At 38.5% G+C, this 21,234-nt stretch overlaps 1 protein-coding gene across 4 annotated transcripts in view; it reads left to right on the forward strand.

The window, feature by feature from the left end:
• Positions 1-21,234, forward strand: part of rasal2 (RAS protein activator like 2) — a 102,704-nt gene that overhangs the window by 54,288 nt on the left and 27,182 nt on the right. For 3 of the 4 annotated variants that reach the window (XM_088927384.1, XM_088927382.1, XM_088927383.1), the window contains exon 4: positions 18,218-18,324. In XM_088927384.1, the coding sequence (XP_088783510.1) occupies positions 18,218-18,324 (107 nt within the window). Of the gene's footprint in view, positions 1-5,821; positions 5,909-18,217; positions 18,325-21,234 lie in introns of those variants that run through there. The other variant, XM_088927385.1, reaches the window with a different exon arrangement.

Below are 21,234 nucleotides of genomic sequence, written 5' to 3' on the forward strand. Positions count from 1 at the left end.
CCGCCCCCCCCAGAAGCAGGACTGACCCTTCAGTAATGAAGTGGGCAGAGGGCTCTTTTGCCCTGTATGACCGCTGTGTGTTGAGTAATCTGGAGAATTAGGGGAGGGCTGCGTCCACTGACTGCTTTCTCTGTGCAAAGCCCTTTAGCACTTGCAGACATTGGTCGGTGGGTCAGCAGAGACGAGAGAAGGTCTTTAGCTGATTTATTGTAGCAGCCACTGCAGTGGAGAGATGGACAGGCGTCAAATCTTAGGCAGGCTTTCATTCCTTGGGCTCCTTAACTGATCTCCATTCACCGCTCCTGGGTTCACAAGGGGGAGCAATGGGTTATTTATATGTTAATCTATACTTACTGTTGACAAAAGGGCCCAAAGAACTGCACTGATGATTCGCCTGTTCTTTCTGTCAAGCTTTTTCTTTTACAATTTCAAAGCCAGAAAGAAACAATATAAAATAAGCAGGCAAAGATTGCTGTTTGCATGAAATTTCAATAAATACCTTTTGTAATGCAATCTGATGAATTACATGCTTTATTTGAAATCAAAGTGTCTTGGCTAGATATAAATTTTACCATAGCCTTCAGCACCTATATCATTTTTCTTTGAGAAGCTTTGAATCGAGGTATAAGGACTGCATCAATAGTCTGAGAGTGTGAAGAAATTTGCAACAGATGTTACTGATATTTTTTCCAAATGTTTATCCTTTTGTTGTGTTCCCTTGCTGAACTGAAAGTTACTTTTATTCAATGAGCATACACAAACTTCTGTGAATCAACAGCTGCCGGTCTCTTCTGCATTCCTGAGGTTGCTTAGAGACGATGAGATAAATCTTCCCTCTGTGTTTTAGATATTTCACGAAGTTTCCAGCTTGGGTGGATATTTTTATCCAATAGCTGTGTTGCATGAACTGCTAGCCCCACACACTCTTAATCAAAGTGCTAGATTGTGAATATCAGAGCATCTTATAGCTGCCGTCCGTAGTCTGAAAACTCCTCTCTCAAGTCATGCTGCTTTTCAGCTTAACGGTGGTGCGTGCATTGTGGTTTGGTTAAAAAATTGTTTTCAATTTCAGATTGATGCTAATTTTCTTTTCTTGCCTTCTCTAATGCATTTTGTCCTGCTGTAGCATGCCTTTGCTTGTATACTCGGTGGGCTTGGTTTCCTTTGAACCAAAGGATGAATTTATTACAAAACACCCCTAGTTTAATAGAACTGGCCCAGGGGCACAAACAGAACATGCATCATCATTTTAATGATGGACCTACCTACCTACTATTAATGTTTATAGCTTGATAATCCCAGAAAAGAGACCAGCTGGAAACAATAGCAGCATTTCTTGTAGAAAGCAGATGTCCTTATGAGTAGTTTTTCAGATGGGAGCTAAGACCGATCTGATCTGTCCCTAGTTGTCATGTGTGCTTTTGCTGGTTTGTGTGTGGCATGGTACTTTGTTTGTGGGGTTACTCCTGCACTGATAAGGATGTCTGGCATTTCACACTGACCCACTCTTCATACGTGCATTCTCTGTTTGAGGGATTGTGCTGGTCCTTGTTTTTCCACCTATTGCTCCATGCTCTTCTGGTTTCGTGGTCTTCGCTTAATCATAGCAAGGTTGGTGTTGGGGAATGAATGTAGCTGGACGAACTCCTGTGCACTTCTGTGGTTGCTCTTCAAGTGTGTCAGAGTGTCTTTTCTCAACAAGATGGTGATGATCTTAGTGAATGAAAATGGTGTACAGAATAGGTGTTTTTTTTTCCATGTAGCTGGCCAGACAGGAGATAATTCCACTGTCCCAATGTACTGGCCTGTAAGACAGTTGCAAAATCTTGTGGCCTAATTACACATCTGATGCACATGAAACACTGCAGCATTCAGATGAAGCAGAGGTTTAAAGGCGTTTGTTAGGAGAGTCTTTGTTTCAGACCAATGAGGCTAACAAAGCAACATTAAATCAGTTCAAAACCTGATTGACGTGAGGGCAGCACATCTTTAAGATTTCTCCCACGCAGCATGCCGACTTCACACATGGCAACTTCATATCACAGCTGCACAGAACTGCAGAGGGGATGAGTAAGTGCTGTCCTTGGCTTGTAAGTCTTTCTGAGACCTTGAGTTTTCTCATTGAAGGACATTTAAAATCTCTAGCTTTTCAGAAGTGGGGTAGGGGTGGGGGTATAACTGTGTTATCTGCTCTAATTACATTAAGGTCACTTCAGGTTCATCGGCAGTGGTTTAGAAACTATTCAATCAGGGGAGCCACACTGTAATTTGTTCTGATTTTTTTTTTTTGGTTGACAGCTGCAGCTTTCATTTTGCTGCAAAACATAGAATCATGCAAATCAATTGGGAATTTATCAATTCATCTTCCATTTAAAGCTGAAATAGAACAAGTGGTTTTGGCAATAGCAAGAAAATATGGCAAAAAACACAAAAAGGGGGACTGTCCTGTGAGTGACAGTTCTTTTTCACAGCAGCAGATGCTCACATCAGGGTTTTCTGTTTGTTTTTAATCTTTTACCCAAAATTTGATTTCATGTTATGAGCTGTTGAACTTTTTTGTACTTAATCCTCATTTATCTCAACAATGCTTCAGAGATTTGAGCCCCTGAAAGACATTGAACTTCCTTTTTGCTGGAGCCAGTCCTGATGTTTCAGTTTAGTGAGATGTGATTTAGTGTTTCTAGGAGTAACTGTGGTGCTTGACTGTCCATGGCATGATTCAGCTTGAGGACTTGCACCATGAAGGCATCAGTACCAGAGTTACAAACCTTTGAGTTTGTCAAATGCTGTACATTACAAGCACATATAATGTACACAGCAGGAAGAGGGGCATGATTTCTCTCCTGAAAAATAAAATACTTTGATGGTTTAGAAAGTATATTTTGCTGAAAGGTTGTTACTTTTGTTACAGTTGACACTGAGAGAAACATTTGACTTAACTGTTGCGGTATTACACAATCATGTCTGTTCCAGGATTCACTGACAGAGGCTTTGAGAACAGTCGCATAATTCACACAGTCCATCGTTCTGACAGTTTGTTGAAAGAACTGGCTCCAGGAAGCATGTTCAGAATCTCTTCAAATACTTAAGATTTTATTTCCATGTAGGTTTCAAGACAGAGACTGTGATACTGGTGCTTTTCTTTTTTTTTTGTTTCTAGTAAAAGACACATTATGATCTAGATAAATACTTCCTGAAAGCTAGGGTTTCTTTACATTTTATTTTTTACTACACATTAGGTTGAATTAGTTAACTCTTATATTATTTTGCACTTATAATACTAATAATACTTTAATACTATAATACTTTATTAACACATCAATTTCCCTACGGGATTAATAAAGTATTAACTATCTAATATTTTATTGTGAACTGCCCATTTATCCATCAGAAGACATACTTTTGAGTCTTAAAAGTTTATATAATTGGTGAATTCAGATTTAGTTTTATTGTAGTCATACATCGTCTTTCTCCTGTATTTTTGTCATTTCAAAGAAGGTATAGTTCACAAGTAACGGATTCTTGTTTAATTTTCCCCAAAACTTAGGTGAAGCATATTGATAGAAGAAGACATACAGTATAGAAAGATTCATATCTCATATACAAGAAAACATAAGAATGAAAACAAAACAAAATTCAGTTCTGAAGATTGGTCATTTGCATTGATGCACTACTGAAAATGGAAAATGCATGCATACTGTAAAATCTGAAGAATTTCCAAAGCTAAAACCTCTGAAGTTGTACAGTATTTACCCTTTTTACCTATTCCTGTTTCTTATTCTTCTTACTTCCACTACCTAAACTCTCCCCCAACCCGTATGAATACTGTATCTAGAGCTCTCCTGGCAGTACAGCATTCCTGGATCCCAAGTCAGAAGGAGGACTTTGTAAGTGTTGATTGTGTGGGACTGATGAGCCAGAGAAAGTCAGTAGACTTATTGCAGATGTAACATCTCTGGTTACTGGGAAATATTTAGCCAGTGCAGTTGTGGTGCTTTAGGAGCAGTGAAGAAAAGCAGGTCTGAGTTCCATCACATTCTAGCTTATTCAGAATTGAAACCACTTTGTCCCAAAGGCTATTGTTAAATAAAAAAAATCTTGTAAGCAAACCTTAACTTAGAACGCAAAAGAAAAGAGACCCAATTAGGATTTCCTGTTTCCTTCACACTGTTTTGATCAACGGGTTCATGGCAGATTAATTTATAATACATTGAGCCCACAGCTTTTCACACTGGTTTGCTTTCTCATGCAGTGTTTTCTCTCAGAGATAATACATGAAAATCTAGTTTTTTTCCCCAGCCAGACTTCCAGCCTATTTCTAGTTTACACTGTATGAAGTTGGAACTAGTCACTAACAACTAGCACTATCCTTCTTGTCTCTAGATTTAGTGAGTGTATAGAAAGATGAGTCAAGATGTCCAAGAACAGACTGACAGGTTTACACTGGTGTTTTTTTTAAATTCATGGCATTAATAAACCCTCTACAAGGTCGCTTTAAAATATCTTATTTTTATACCCGGGTCACTAGATTTATTTTCTGCAAATAATGTGGTGACTACTTTGTAACACCATTTTAACTCACTTGACTGATTTGTGATTTACACGGAGTTTGTTTCTGTGTTACAGAAGAGATAGGTCTAGGAAACTTGTTTTTTTTTCCCGTAGATATTTGAGGACACAGTTGTTTCAAAGGAACTGAGATGTATTTCTTTTCTGAATGTGTCTGGAACAAGCTGTCCAGCAATGTTTTTGAAGTTCAACTAAGCCGACAGGAAAAAAAAAAACTAACCAAAAGGTACAGTGGAAACTATGCGGAAGTTAATTCGAAAATGAGAACGGGAGGCACCGTTTTATGTAGAGTTGTGGGGGTTAGCAACAAGTTACCCAGTCATGTTGAAGCCAGTACTCTGGCTTTCATTCAGAACAACATTTGGATGAGATCCCCAGATCAATTAGTTACAACCAAATAAGGCAGGTGGGCCAGATGGTCAAAAACTAAGTGTTCGTTGGTCATGAATGTTTTAAGCGTGTTTGTTTTTGTGGATGGAGAACCGTACACGAATTGCTTTAAGTTTCGTAAATGTATGCTTTTAAAGAGTGATGCTGCTTAGTGTTCCGCTTTTTGTCAATTGCTAAAGCAAAACGGACATGGGGGGAAGAAAAGTAGTTTCTTTAGCCTCAGAATCTGTTTTATATTCATTTCAACTTGTTTTGTGCAAGTGCCACTCATGCGGGGGGGGGGGGGGGGGGTGTCTGGCTAACAAACTCTCCGTGTTACGCTGGCGTGTTGCATTATGATTGAAATTAAGCGTGAACATTCCCAGAATTAAGAAGAGGCGTGACACTTCCAAAGAAAATCCGTGACTACCTTTTCTTACAAAAAAAAAAAAGGCAATGCAGCTGGATTTGCCCTGGACTGACATACATCAGAATGTCTTTGAGAAGTGCGGGGGGGGAGCCGTGAAAATATATGCCGCCCTTTCCCAAAGATGGAAAAAGCAGGTTGGAGGGATTGGAAACCGTCGGGGAGAGCGAGTGCGGCTCCTTGTTCCCTGGGCGAGCGGCTGGAGCTCTGAGAAGGCAGCCCCCGGGAGCACAGCTCTGGGAACGGAGCACGCGCCCCGTGCGTGTGTGTGTGGGTGGGTGTGTGTGCGCGCAGGGAGAGAACCCGAGTGAGACGGGCCGCTATTGTTGCGCCTCTTTCAATGGAGCAACAGAAGAGAAAGGCTGGGTGGGTTTGACTGGCTTGGGGCTCAGGCTTTTCTGCATTCCGAAGTGTCTAGGGGTGAGCGAGAGAGACCGACGTGCGAGTGCTAGCGAGATGCGAACTTGAGTCTCGCACATACAGTACGGGGCAGAAAGGATGAAGGGAGCGTGAATATCCGTTTTCAGAACATGCAGTTTACAGGTAAGTACCTTTTTTTTTCCAAATCATGTGTAGTTTTGTTTTTTTTTTTAAAACCGGTCTCCAGTATTATTCAGGGATTTATATTGAATGCATGAACGTTTCCCCTTGAAGGTAAACGCGAATGACTTGCGGCGCTTTTGGTTATGAAAGTGATGAGGAGGATTGAATCCCAGTTCTTCACGTGTTGGTGGATGCGCGATGAAACTAGAAACTTTTTTTAAAAGCCGTTTTTTATTTTATTTTGCCTGCAGCGTAAAACTGCAAAAAGTATTGTAGTACATGTCATTTACTGTATTTTACGCACTGCACATGGAACTGCACTGTTAACCGTTAGCAGTCCATACAAACGTTAACATTGATTATATCTTAGATCCGTCTGTCGTATAACTGTTTTAGGAGGAAATTGTTTGGTTAAGTTATTGATTGACCTATTCAATTAATGTAATGGACCACTGTTCTTACTATCGAACTGCATTTCATCCGTACTTGTTGAAGTGACTCAACTTCAATCTGTACAAAGCCTGGCGAAGAAGTGCCTGGTCCCATTGCTTTCTTATGTGGCCGGGTTTTGAAGTTCTGGGCTTTTGGAGCTTTTCCTTTTACGTTTGTTTTCGCTTCCTGACAAAAATGCAATTCGCAATTAAAAAATAGTTTTATTTCACGTTTACTTTAAAATGCGGAAGGAAAAAATGACTTGCTTGGGAATACCACTGATGATGTAGAATTGAAACACTTGTTTCTATTCATCGTATCGGACTGTTTCAACGTTTGTGTTGGAGTGTTTGAAGCTGCTTTGTTCTGCTAAAAAAAAAAATCGTAACTTTAAAAAAATGTTCTTTCCCCTTAAGTTTCCTGAAGAGGGTTCAAAGGTTGATTTGAGGGCTAAAACACAGGAGGCACCGAATGCATGGTTTATAATTTAAGTATTCCCTTCTCCGCATCTAGGTTTCACACAGCTCTTTTTAAGAAGCGTGATCTAGGGAAAGCTCGCTGTGTTCTCCGGGAATGATGGACGTCTGTGTTTCCGGTTCCCCGCTACTGCTGCCTTTCACCAGTGGCCATGCTGAGGGAAACCGCTTTAAGCACTTGCCACAGACACAGCTGGTTGGAGCGGTCTTTTCACTCTCCTCCATGCTAACCCATTTTGGAAAATCCTCCGACACTGCCAGGTGGCGATCTGTTATGAGAAGTGTATGCGGATATTATGCGGGACCACATGACCTGGTTCAGTTGTCACACACCAGCTGTCACTTCTGAAGAGCGTCATATCTCCCCTTGAACATTATTCAAATAAAAATAAACTCAAGTACATTTTCGGTGTCGCTCGCAAATGAATTAGGATTTTTTTTTTAATTCGGGAAATAGAAACTGCCATTCACCTGCTACACTGATCTTATGATGAATTTTAATTTATGGTAGAAAACATGTTCTATATCTGTGATTATTTGAGGATTTGTGGACGAACTTTACTTTTTTTTTTGCGTGGTACTTTGTGTTTTCAGAGTTTGTCTGGATTAAAAAAAAAACCACGACAGGATGTCAGGGCTTTCAGTTTCATCAGACACATTGTGCAGGACCCACATTATGCTGTAAACAAGTGAGTGGAGAATAGCAAGTTTTAAGATAGCTTGTGATTCTTGCGTGTTTTATTTTACTGTAATGAGTAAAACGCAAAGCAAACCACCCCTGTGTGCTGATCTCCTTCGTTGTCACAAACTTGTCTGGGGTTTACAGCTCTTGTCAGAGAAAAGAGAAAAGAGTAAAGAGTAACAGGTGCACCAAAAATACATCTGAGAGCAACTATCAAATAGTGTTACAGTGTGGGTCTTGGGGCCTAACTTATGTTTGATGCTGCCTCTAGTTTGTGTGTACTTCTGTGAAGAGAAGTATTTTTTGTGTTTTTAACTATTTATAAAACAGATTATGAAACTTAGGTTGACATTGTTGGATCAGCTCCCCCAAGATATACTGAATGCTATTTTAATTGAACATTATTAAATTAATTGTATTTTATTATTACTTATCAGTTTGATTGGATGGAAGACAACAGGAGTGAGCCAGCTTTATCACGTTTATCGTGTTTGTGTCCTGTTTATTGATCTTCATTTAAAGATTGTGGCTTATAATAACACATCGTATAGAGATTAGAAGGCATTATAAATATGTGTTCCTCATACTTTAACCAGTAGTCCAAATGTAACGGTAACCCAATAGTAATAATTTGTCATTTTAATTTAGAATGTCTCCTCCAAATGAATAATGAGTTTATTTGGGAAATTACTCTTTAAATTAAATGGCAAATGCTTGTTTTTCTTTGGGAGTATTTTAAATTATTTTTAGACCAGGAGACAAGAGTGGAATGATGCAAGCAGGTGAGTAATTCCAGGAGTGGAGCAGAAATGACAAACAGGTTTGAGGACGAACAGTGCCTGGAGTTACAGGTTACCTCAGTGCCTTCGCTTTGGCTAAAACAGGTTCTGTCTGAATTCCCTAAATAGCTTTTGGTACCTGGTTTATCACCTGAGAGAGGAGTAGAATGTAAACATTCCTTCTTGTCAGTTGACAGTGTTGGGCTGAGGTAGTGAGTGCCCTGGGGTATAGGTGTAGTGGTTACAGTAAAATGCAAGCTGCAATAAATGTGAATGAAGCAAGATACTGATGACATGATACACATGGCCACATCAAACATCTTGGTGTCAGGTTGAGAGAGTCTTCAGTGTTCATGAAATAGAGTACAGGTACAGATCATTTTTGCTACAGCATAGTAAATGCATAGGAGACTAGTTTGCTTTCTGAGCCATAATTAAAAAAACTCACATATAATAGATGCAGCTGGTGCACAGGCAGGTAAGTTATCATATGTCTCCCTGTGTTCTTCAGTTATTAGAAGCTTTTAAAAAATACAAAGAGACTTTGACGATCAACTTTTGGCAAGCACATTCAGTAGGTATAATATACAGTGCATACTGTGGAGTTACTGTGGTCTTTTCGTCAATTCCAAGTGACATGGTGGTGGAATTGAATGGGAAGACATGGTGAAACTGCGCTGCAGAGTTTGCGGATTTGAAAACTGTCGTCTCGCTTGATTACAGTGGTGCTCCCAAAAAAATAGTCCTTAAACAGAAGAAACAGAAGACTGGAACATCTCGCATCCTTTACGTGCAAAAGGTTTACAGGTGCAGGACAAAAAAAGTGTTGTAATACACTGTAAGTGCGCCCCACAGGCCATAGCAAAATATATACATTAATATGTAATGGAGACTTGTTTATTCTGTTGAGAGCCAAAAACCCAGGCTCTTTGTTTGGTTGTACAATGGGCTGTTCCTTCGGCATGGCTAGCAAAGGAAGGTTCTGTGCTGGCTGGTCCTGACTTAAGGGTAATTGAAACATCAGATTAATGGTTTAGTAATCCTGTAACAAATGCTCCTTCGCACAGCGCTGGCAATTTCTGTTGTTTCTGTCGAAGCGGCTGGTGCTGGAAATGGTTTCTGCTGGGTTTGCAGGAGGGTGTAGAGTAGCTTTGCATTTTGCTCTCCTTCTGAACTGTCTGTAGATTTTGATTTTTGTAGACTAAAGTATGTCGTTCTTGTGTTGTTTTGTGTGACAACCAGAAAATCAAGTAGTGTTTGAGCTGAAAGGAATTCGTCGTCTTAGTTGTGTGATGTGCTACTTATCTATTTTTCTTTTCAGATTTGCATGTCTGATATTACAAATGAAAAGTTGTGGGGGTCTTGTTTTACTTTTGCTGTTTTTTTCTGTTCAGCAGTGCTCGATTTCTACCTGCTTTCAAATTTGTAAGCTTTAAAGTGTTTGTTCAATAGTGTTGGTTCCATTTAGAAGCAGGATATCCTCAGCATCTGCTGATTCCTTCTTGGTTTGCTACGACACCAGTTAAGGACTTTTTGTTTGGGCACTCCCACTCTTAACCAGTTATTACAACATTGATTTTGTTGTGCTGTTACTTTGATTTAAAATGGCAAATCATTTTGTTGAGGACAGCAGTGAGGTAATTTTGGACAGACCCCAAAACACCCCGTTTGCCCTTGTAATGATCTGGGGGAGGGGGAAACTAGTTTGATTATAAGTGCTTAAGACAAAGTGTGAGGTTCAGAAGCTCCGCATTATCACTGCATGACCTCTTTAAATTCAATTGACTTGTAATTTTACTGATAGCTCCTTATTTTTGCCAGCTGCAGTTTGGCAGAGGAACGAGCTACCAGAAATAGAAGCAGAGTCTAGTCTCAAATTAATCCAGCGCAGATGAAGGGTAGAATGGAAGAACAATTAACTGGGTTTTTCATGTCAGTAGACGCATGGTTTGTGCTCAAAATAAGGTTCAAAATGATTTCAGATAGGAGTCATCTGACAATTGTCCCATATGAAGGGGATGTTGAATTGTCTGCTCTCAGAGATGTCTGTCTGCAGCAGACTTGAGCCAGGTCAATATTAAATTTCCATTCTTACAAACGAATGCCAGGTCAATGGATGCGTTTTTTTAAAATCAATGAAATTTCAGTGTACGTGCTTTGAGGTATATCTATGTAGTATTTCTACATGAACTATTTCATGTAGTATGTCTACATGTAATAACCATTTATGTTACAGAGTAGATGTTTTAGTTATACAATATACTATAACAAAGATAAAGTTCAGCTGTGATAGCCTGTGTGTTTATTTTTTTTTTTAATTCAGCCCTAAGGGTATAGGCATACACCCACAGATATGCACAAAATTAAAGTTGATATATTCATCATTCATCAACTGTGACTTGTCATTCAATTGTTGTACTTAAACTCTTACAATCAGCTGTTAGTGAGAAATATGACTGGTGTAGATATAGTACTGTATTTGTAGTAAGCAAAATATTGATTGGGGTAAAAATATAGAAAAACATTCTAGTTTTGTATGTATATAATTCAAACAAGCAGACCTGTATGGTCAGAGTGAGGTCTGGCTAATTTCTTAAGGAACCTATTGTATACTGAGTCACTGAGTTTCAGATTTCCTTACTTTTCAGAACTGTGATCTGTATTCCTACTGTATAGACCCTGTACTTTAACGATTCCATGTGGACAAGGAGGTTCCCTCTGTTGCTGGAAATTCATTAAAAAAAAAAAGTTTTTTTTTTCCTTCAGCTCCAGAAAAATAAATTAGTTGTTAAGGATTTAGTTTATATATGTTAAATAACAGTCTGTCATGGTGGAAAATGGCTCCAACCACAATTTATGGTGAAAGCGGTTGTAACCCCACCACATGTTAAACTCTTTCTTGGGTCAGGGTATCAGGTTAAGACAAATGTGAAGATGGTCATTTGCTTGCCAGTGTAAATGATTAATATTGAAGTTTAGATCTTAGATTCTCCTTATTAATGTCTTAACTATGCTTAAATAAGATCACTGATTAAAGCAAAATGGGCAAACCATGCTAATTTAATACATCAAAAACATGTTAATGTTCCAAAGCAAGGTTAATCAGTAATTGGAATTAATCCCATATATCCCTAATGCAAATCTGAAAGCATTGCTGCTGACCTAGGAGCAGACGTGGAGAGCCAAGACTTTCCGCAGCAGAATGTGAATCTTTTGGCACTCAGAATGCTTCCTTAGGGGAAAAAAACTGTTGGTTTGTTAAAAAATAAAAAAAAAACTCTTCAAAATCTTTTAAATACGTGGGAGTTTGGGAAGAGAGGAGGGAGCACCAAGCTCTTCATTTTAATGAAAAATTCCTAATCTCATTCTCAAATGTTTTTTTTTTATTCCTCAGTCTTGTTGTGCCCTCTGAGGTATGAGCACACAAGAAACGTTAAAACTATTTGTAATGCATGGGTTTGTGTGGAGGTTACCATATCCAAAATCTATATTCCACTTTATTGCTCCAGTTACCATATCACAATCTCATCTTTGTCTATAGATTTTGAAATGAAGCCTCTATTATCCCATTAAAAGTCACCCTGAGACTTTAACATTTGAAACAGCCCATGTCAGCATTTTATTGGCTTTCTCAATGATTAAATCTTTGACGAGATTATCTTGTTTTCACCTCAGGCCTCTCGTACATTAAAACCTTCTGAACATCATCGAGATGATATCCGATATTAAGCATTGATGGACCAGATTAATTATTTATGTAGAACAGTACAGTTGGCTGCAGGAAATCTGGCTTGGTTCCAGATTCTCTTTTGAGCTGGAAAAGAAGGTGAAAAGTAGCAACATTTCAACCAAGGAACAACAACAACAATACTGCGCCATGCGTCTACTTTACTCATCAAATGCAAACCATTGTTGTCCTGAGAACCCTAAGGTCTGTAAGGAAGAAAGATTGAATCTGCAGCATTTATCGTGTTCTGTACTGAACGTCACAGATTTATGAAAGCTACATGGACGCAGTTTTTAATGACTTACGATTGGGGTCCTCTTATCTTATCTCTTTTTAGGATTGGTGTGCTCATTGTAAATCTGGCAATACAGCATTTAAATTTTTTAAAAAGCAAGCACAGCTGATTAGTTTGTACCATACACAGTATTCATCCAGGCATAACTGCACTTTAGGTTCGAAAGCATCTTTTTTTCATTGATAGTTCTAAAACCTGAACTTCTGCTTACACATTGAGATCCGTATTAAATAAACTGTTTTAGATGTCTAGCAGTCATTCAACAATCTTTAATTTGTGTGGGGACGTTGCTTTAGAACTTAATAATTACTGTTGCTTTTACTTAATCTTTAAATCAATGCAAGAAATACACTTCCAACTACAACAAATTGAATCTTAGTTGTCGTTAAGTAATATAGCCAGCCATTTGTTTTGTCAGTCCCTTGCCTCTGCTGTACATTAGAGTGGATAACCCCATAAATGCTGCAATAGCTTTGAAATTAAGTTCTTTCACATTGCAATGATATTAGTGATTTGGAATGCAGTGTGCTGTAAGTCGTGGTCACTGCTGTGAAATACCTGAAGACTGAAAAAGCTGTAAGTGAAGACTTAAAACCACAAAAAACTGTATAATAGAAAATTATACAAGTCTCTAGCTTCTTACTTGAGACACGTACCATGTGTCATGAAGTATGAGTTCTATGTTTTTTTAAATTACAATAGAAATATTGAATGCAAGTTTTTAAAAGTATATTCATACCTCAAGGAAATATTAATTAGAAATACCCCCATCAAATAAAAGCAGAAAAAATGTCATCTGAAGTACCTCTATTTGTAATACTCAGTTGCAACAATAGGTATTGTATTCATGAAGCACTTGTTTTTTCTACAGATTTAACTGCCTTCAGATCTTTAAGTTGATGTAGACTTCCTTAATCTTCATTGTTTGTGTATTTGTGTATAGAATGTGTATTAATGCAGGTGCCCTTGTGGAATAAGTTAATTTTAATAGTAATGCATCTTCTCATCTGTATGAACTCTTTATTGAGCCAACGTTTCCTGCAAACTGTAATGCTGCAGTTGGCAGCCAGCAGCTCTTTTCCATTGGAATGGATCAATGTGTTGTCCACTGGGAGTTGCCCTGAAATTGATTAATCTGCCTGCGTAGATACAAGTTAACGGAGCCGGCCTGTGCTGTTAATTTGAAAAGCCAGCCATATCCTATCTGATTTGTACTGCTGGGTTTCGTTTCTGATTGTTGTACAGTATGTCCCACGCCATCAGCATGACCTGCAGGTTTTTGGGACAGTAGGGCTGGAAGAAAAAATGTTATGTACCCTTTGAAAAGGTGAGATCCTGAGGATTGTGGAAACAATAAAAGACATACATGCCCTATTTAAGAAACAGTCTTGCAGGATGCAGTGTAAAAGGAACCTACTATCTGGGCAGAATGTAAACTGAACCTCATTTCAGTTCCTGTGATTTGAAAAAGCATCTGAATATGAGTATAATAACTGGCTGATGGGTGAAGGAGATTAATGTTTTCCTTCAGAAGGATCATGTTCAGGTACTTCGTTAATCATTCGGAATGCAGCGGCTATTTCTGTTAGTGAATAAAATCCCAAACCATTATTTTTCAGTCTCCGGTGTCATTAAACATCTCCAGCCATTGTTGCTTTGCACATCTCAGTTGTGCTTCAGACAGCGATATAAGCACATAGACAGGAAATGGTTGCCTATTACTCCTGCCAGCTTGTTTTCCAGGTTAAGGTTCAAAGGTGGAGGTACCTAAACATGTAGAAAATAGGGTGAGGTTCTGATGCAGTGGTGCAGTACATTGTTTTAGATCTTCAGTAGATTTTATTATTAATAGGCACTTTCAAGCTTTATGTCTGTACAGTATGTTTAGCGTGAAGGTGGTTTGAGATATTTAATGGTGTTTTGAGGGACGGCAGAGCTTGGTTGTAATTGAATACTCCAAGTCAGGAAGAAGCATCACATTCCCCACTGATAAAAATCAATGGTGGCATGGCGGATAGCAACATGCTCATTTTGGAAAAGGCCGATCTTTGACTGTTTTCTTTGTGAACGTGCAGAAACTCAGTTTGCCACACAATGCCAGCCATTGAGGACTGTTGAGTTTACTGTAAGGTGACTTATCATTTGCAGGAAATGTCACAACACTAATTCTCTGGGACTACCTGAGTGTCTTCTTGCGTCATACTTGAAAACCATAATATGTGGATTCCATTTGCTTTTTGAACTTTTTGTATTTACTTAGAGTTTTCAGAATGTTTGAAAAAGTTATAAGGATTATTAATAAAGTGCCGCACATTTGTAATACACATTTGTAATTTTTGCATTTATTTTCAGTATGTGTATTAGAAGTATAATATTTGAACTAACAGTATCACTGGAGTAACTGGTTAGAGCTTTATTTTTTATTTCAATGTGAAAACCTGCTTTAAATCACTAAAGTTCATATTTCTGAAGCGCAGAGTGTTTACTCACTTTATACTCGGTAATCGAATAAAGAGCAGAAATGTGTTAAGATATTATTTTAACTCTTTGGTATTTGAACTGATTATATAATCAATGTTAAACCGTCACAGAAGCATGAATTGGAAGGTTCAAATTGATTGTAGCTGAAAAGCTGATTAGTTAACACAGTACTCACACTTACTGTAGCCCTCGTCAGGGGACTGTGCAGCACTGACTCCCGGACAGAGACCTGGAGTCCCTGCAAAAAATGTGCCAATGTTCCCAGCTTTTCGGAAAATGAAACGGAATGTGATTAGGTGTTCAGGATTAAGGTCGTGCCAGAGAACCGTTTAAAGAATTGTTGGATTATCAGTTAAGTACAGGTATAAATTTCTCCTAATGCTCGTCTGTCACTGCCTCAGAAATCTTTTCATCGCATTGTCCCAGAGGTGCAGCAGGCAGACAGAGTAGCAGTAACTGCTGAAGCTGCTCGGTATTAGGTGGAGAGAAACGGAGTAGTGCAGTTACAGCGATTGATTGAATAACTGCGGTAAAATCTCTTCCTCTGACAGCCAAAACCTAGGACTGTGATAAAGTGAAGGTTAGGACGGAAGCCGAGAGAGAGAAAGAGAGAGAGCCTGCAAGGAGGAAGCCTGTACGAAGGAAATTAATTGCAAAGATGTAGTTCAACTAATCAGACATGGAGAGGAGAATTCTGTTGCGTAGGCAGTGGTCACTACTCGGAAGTAGTACACTTTACTGATTGGCTAATGATCTGTGTTCGGCCAATCCAGAGGTGAATTGGACAGCCCATATGACATTCTTCAAATGATGGGGAACAGCTGTGATAGAGGTATAGAAGTTTTATCTTTATATTGTGCTGTTTACTGTCTTATTAACTGCGATGTTGAAGCCTCTGTGTTAATTAATCCAGTGCACTTGAAACATCTGGAGCCAGAAGGTTGTTGTGGGCTGTTTTTTGGTTCTCACATGTTATACTAAGGGATGTCATCTCAGGGGCTCATGAGAATAATACAGTATTTAAATTGAACATTCTGCATGGAAAATAACGTTTTTGGGAGTGTTATCCTGTACTTTAGGAGGTTCCATTTCTGAGTGTGGATGTGAATCTACGTGTTGTAGCAATTTTGCAAACTATTACTTTTGTCAAGCATGTGTCATTTTTAAAAACCTGGCAAGAGTCTGATGATGGCTAAGGTAACTGCAGTATTTTTAGTTTCATTTTAGTTGTCTTTTCAAATGCATTCTTTTGTTGTGCACTGTATCAATATTACCAAGATAACAATGTTTCACTTATGCATATAATAGTCTCCAAATTCCCAATGCTTTTAGTGCATAATGTTGAGAATTCATAAGAGGTATTGGAGAAAGTAGACTACTGTATAACTTTCATTAGATCAGCAAACAGTATTGTCATTGGATGAAGTACAAAATGTATGTAACAAAACAGTTAAGTGAAGTTATTTTTCAGTTTATTCTTAAATCTCAGCATCACGTTTTCATATAAAAGCTTTATATGCTTCATGGCATCCAAGTTAAGGCACAAGTCACATTTCTTCTGTTTGCCAGCTGTTATTCGCATTTGACTTCTTTGGATTTTCGTGGATTTTAAGCCGATACTCATGCGCTTTGCTTACACGACAGGCAGGAGTCCTCTGTATGCAGCAGTCACTTCACTGATGTGTCTGTAGGTCACTTGACTCCGTCAGGAGAAGTTAGAGGTCTTTGTCATTGGAGGAATACTGCAGGCTAAACACTGCATCAATCTGGGCAGTGTTCCAGAGGGAAGGTTGTCACTCTCGATAGGCCACTAAAGCATTCCCTTATTAAGAGCTAAAGGCTAGTGTCAAATTGCTCATAATATTGTGTTTGGTTAGCTGTTATTAAAAAGAAGAGGTATGGGAAATCCCATTCTGTACAGAACAAAATGTGTATGAGCTAGAGATCTAGAGACCAGGAGAGCATGATTGAACTGAACAGCTACTCACTCCTGAAATGCTTGATACTTAAAAACATGTGCTCAGGTTTTCTGTCCATTCACCTGGGCTCAGACTCGGGTATTCTGCACAGCATCCAAACATAAGATGAATCCCTCAATCCTGCGCGGCATTTTCAAAATTCCAGGTTGGCGTTGGGCAGTAACGGTGTTTCTTTACTTTGAGGTGTACAGTCCTCAGAGAGGTCTAAATTCCGTGTGGTCTCAACAGGTGAAAAGCCAACAATGGACATCTTAATGAAAGTGCGCATCTTTCTTATACTTCATTCATGATTTGGAATTTGTGAATTTTTTTTTTTGTAAGCAGGAACCTGAACTTTTTATTGTGATATGCTTTTAGCGTCTGTTTTCTTTTAAGACCCCGCCTCATCATCATGTCAGATTGAGCATCGCTTCTAATATAGGTCTCCAGAAAACAGTGAGCTTTCTCGTGTGGTACAGTTCCACAAAGCCCAAAGGGCAGTAGGCATACAGGGTGGCTAAGGGCTATTTTTTCTTGCTACACACTGATCAGCAAGGGTCCATCTGGTGGGTTGAATGCATTTCGGTGGGACTTATTAGCTATGGGGTATTGATCCTTTCATCTTTAGTTAGCTTTTGTGGGGGAGGGGGGATTGAAAGAAAATCTTCCACAAACAGATCTTTTCAAGTTGTTTTTCTTCCGATGACTGTTTTGGTGCATCTGTAAATTCCAGCAAACTGCAGAACAAAAGCCTTCGCCCTGTTCCTTCTGAAAAGGGGGGAGAATTACCCAGAAGGCACTCTGATTGGCACTAGCTAGATCTCTGCACCGTCTCTCTTTTGTTGGTGGACCCCGAGGGAGGCTTAAGATTTAGTTGCAGCAGTGAGCGAATTCTTGTCTTATTGAGCACTACATTGGTGGTCCCTCAGTGCCAGGGGCTGAAGTATTGTCGGCTGTGCGCCGAGTTGGAAAGATTGAATCTAAAATATTTGATGCACCTGCTGTCATACTGTGTGCTACTTCATAAACACCTTGGACTGCCACCAGCCTTTAAGAGAATCCGCTGTGTAATAAAAGAGTGAAAACAGCCGAGCAATATAGGCCACTTCTTCCTTTGCCCAAATATATTTTAAATCTAGAATATTCAGTTTTCACGTTGAGGAGTGTAGCCCATAGGTGTTATTTTTCGGTAATAGGTTAATTCTCTGCACCATGGCAGACGACAGCCGCAAAACCTGCATGTCATGTCTCCTTAAAGCTGGGAAGAAAACTACCTCTGTCATCTTTTAGCATTCCTAAGAGAAAAATAGTTAAAATACTCAATGTTGGTCCCAGTGAAACATACTATGAAAAAAAAATCTACACAAGTTTTATACAGAGTGAGGCATGATGCTAAGAGAAGCGATTATGTGTGATTCTGAAATGAAGGCAGCGTTCGATTTCCACTAGTTAATTTGTCTCTTCCTCTCTTTCTTACAGAGGTGTCTGCTGAGAGGTCACCGAGGAGGAGGAGTATATCGGGAGTTGGAAGCACTGAGAAAAACAGCTCTATGGATGGGCCGAACTCCTCCCCTTTCAAAGTTCCAGTATGTCTGATTTGTCATTATTAAACATTGGGAGTGCTGCGTTTCTGGCTTCTTCCATGTGCCTAGATAATGGGTTGACTGCTCATGATGTCTTTTTAGTCTTGCTTTATTAGATTTGGATTTTAGGATTTATTTCCACCCAAAATGTGTCCCGCTAGACAAATTGGGAATGCTCAGGGGCAATGCATTAAAAAGCACAGGAAAAAGAGCCCAACCACATAATAGTTCACAATCCAGAATGAACCGTTTAGTAAAGTGCTTCTTATGGCATAATGCTCCAAAGCTATATAGTGGTAATATTCAAATTCAATGCATTTGTTAATTATGGTGCAAAAGGCACTGGCTTATTATATTAGTGGAGTACCACAGGGATCTGTATTATAACCTGTTATTATTAATTTTTATCAATCACAAAGGTTCTACTATACTTATAAAGCTGCAGTTGATCTAAAAACAGGAGGATTAACATGTTAGAATCTGCAAAGGAAATTCAGAATGATTAAGAAGAAGTTCCAGACTGGGCAAACACCTGGCAGATGACATATAGTATAAACAAGTACAGAGAGCTAAATGCTGCTAGTAAACGCATAAAATATAAATACCAACTTGAAGAGGCTACTTAAGAAAAAGACTTAGGTGTTAATCATTTACAACACATCATTTACAACTTCTTGACAATTTGACAAGGCATTAAAAAAGGTAAACAAATTGTTAGAATATACAGTTTAGCATTTTGACTGAAGAGAGATTGTGTAAAAAAAATATAAAATTTTGTTTAGAAATTTGTGTTCCATATACTTGAACAGAGAAAAGGAGCGAATATCAAGAATAAAATTTAAATCTTGGTAGTTCACATCTGAAAAGTACACAGATTGTTATGCACATTTCTAAAGTCCAAACCTGCATTTTTTGCCAGTCTTGCTAGCAGGAAGTTGGCTTCAGGAGTGTTTAATGTGTTCAGTGTCATATGACATCCCACATTGCCTCAGAGATTCCTATTGCACTATTGTGAATCCGGATATCAGCTATGTTCAGCTAGCCCCTAGCTGGGCTACATAACCTTTGAATGTTGTCTTTCCCTTGGCCCAAGGACAGCAGCATTTCTAAAGAGTTCAAGAAAAAGCGTTTTAGGTTTTAAATGCTGTAGTTCTTATCAATGTATTTAAAGTTTGAGTATGTAACTGACGCATAGTATGCTTTATAAGGTTTTTTTTTAATAGGCTCATTTAAACCTGGTTTTAGTTAATATCCATTAAGAAACAGGTCTTCCATTTAAACAGATTCAAGAATGGAAGAATAAAGATCCCATATCATTAGTTACGTAATCAGATCTGAGGGCTAAATTGCGTGTGTATGGCTATGTTTTTATTGATGTGACTATTATTTAAAAAAGAAAAATATTTGTTTATTTCTGTTGCATAGAAAAAGTGTTTGCCTTCACCTGGAAGAAATCATTTTCACAGCATCAGAGCATTTGGGGGATTTGTTCTCAAATTTTCAGAGGGGCTAGGGCCTAATCTGAAACAGACTTGCAGTGTGTCTCTTCCTAATCGCGAACTGGACACTATTGCAAATTGTAGCTCTGTGGAACAGATGACCTACTCAATTCTCCAGGGTAAAAAAGGCAAAACGCATTAGAATAAGTGTGCTCTCACACTAATCATTTAAATGTGTTTTTTTTTAAAGCTTTTGTTTTTTCTACAGTAGGACTAAGATTCAAATGGCCTGTTTTGATTTTGAATCTCCACCTTCTACTTAACCATTTCACTGCATGTCACATAACTGCAAGAGGTACAGACCGTTTGGGGGTTACAGGATAAGAGCTACAGCATTCTTTCACTCCACCCAATGTGAAAAGTGTAGCCGAAGCACCTTCACTTCTGTCCCTTGTAGGCTGAAAACCAAAGAAGTCATTTCACAATTTAACTTCTTATTTGAAAAATTATGTGCCTTCTTTTCTCTCTTGTATAGCATAAGCCATAAAATGATTCACAAGAAATTATTTTTTTAGCCATCCAATCTTATCAATAAACAGTAATTCTGTATTAAAACGGGTAGCATGGCATTATAAATATCGGTTCTATTTTTAGGGTTCATTAGCACGCTTTTCTGTATGCATGTCTCCTAACAAGATTACATGCATCACATTTTGAATTCAACAGGCTAACATGGCATACATTAATCAGGATAACTGTTAGCGATGTCTTTAGTGTCCAATCAGATTAATGTTTACAGAGCCCCGTGTAAAGAGCTTTGTGTTTACATTTTGGCCATAAGCATAATTACTGTGTGTAACATGTATCCCAACACCTCCCACAAAATAACTAAAATTGACTGAGGATGTTTGGGATTTACAGGCATGTTTTTAGATTTTCTGTGGTTTAATGGAGTGATTTCCAACTAATCTATACTAATCAACCAATGGGTACAATAAATAGCTCAGTTACATTTACAAGGAATCACAAACGGTACAGAAACAAATACCCAGATAGATGTCCCATGCAGAAAAGCATTTTGTGACTCTGAAAACAATCAGTGCCTTTGAGGCACATCAGAAGACCTGGCTGACTACCTGCAATGTAGGTATGAAAGCTTTCATTACACTCTGATTATAAATATTTCCTTGTGGTTATTGATTTCCATATCCCATAGTGGCAATGATTGACATTTTCTTTTAATTGTTTTTGCCTCCAGATGTTTATAAAATGTACTATACCACTCATACTGTAAGTTTGGCCTAGGCAGAGCAGCTGTGTTTGCATAACGTCCGATGTTGCAAAAAACATTAGTTATACTACATTTCTTCAAAATAATTAGGAGTTTGTGTTGATCAATAATGAAGTCAGACATAAAGTTCAGTAGGTAGTGAATTCAAGGGCAGCCTAATTAATCAGCATTAAGTGTGGCCAA

The sequence above is a fragment of the Atractosteus spatula genome, chromosome 11, assembly GCF_055471065.1.
Source record: "Atractosteus spatula isolate fAtrSpa1 chromosome 11, fAtrSpa1.hap1, whole genome shotgun sequence".
NCBI lineage: Eukaryota > Metazoa > Chordata > Actinopteri > Semionotiformes > Lepisosteidae > Atractosteus > Atractosteus spatula.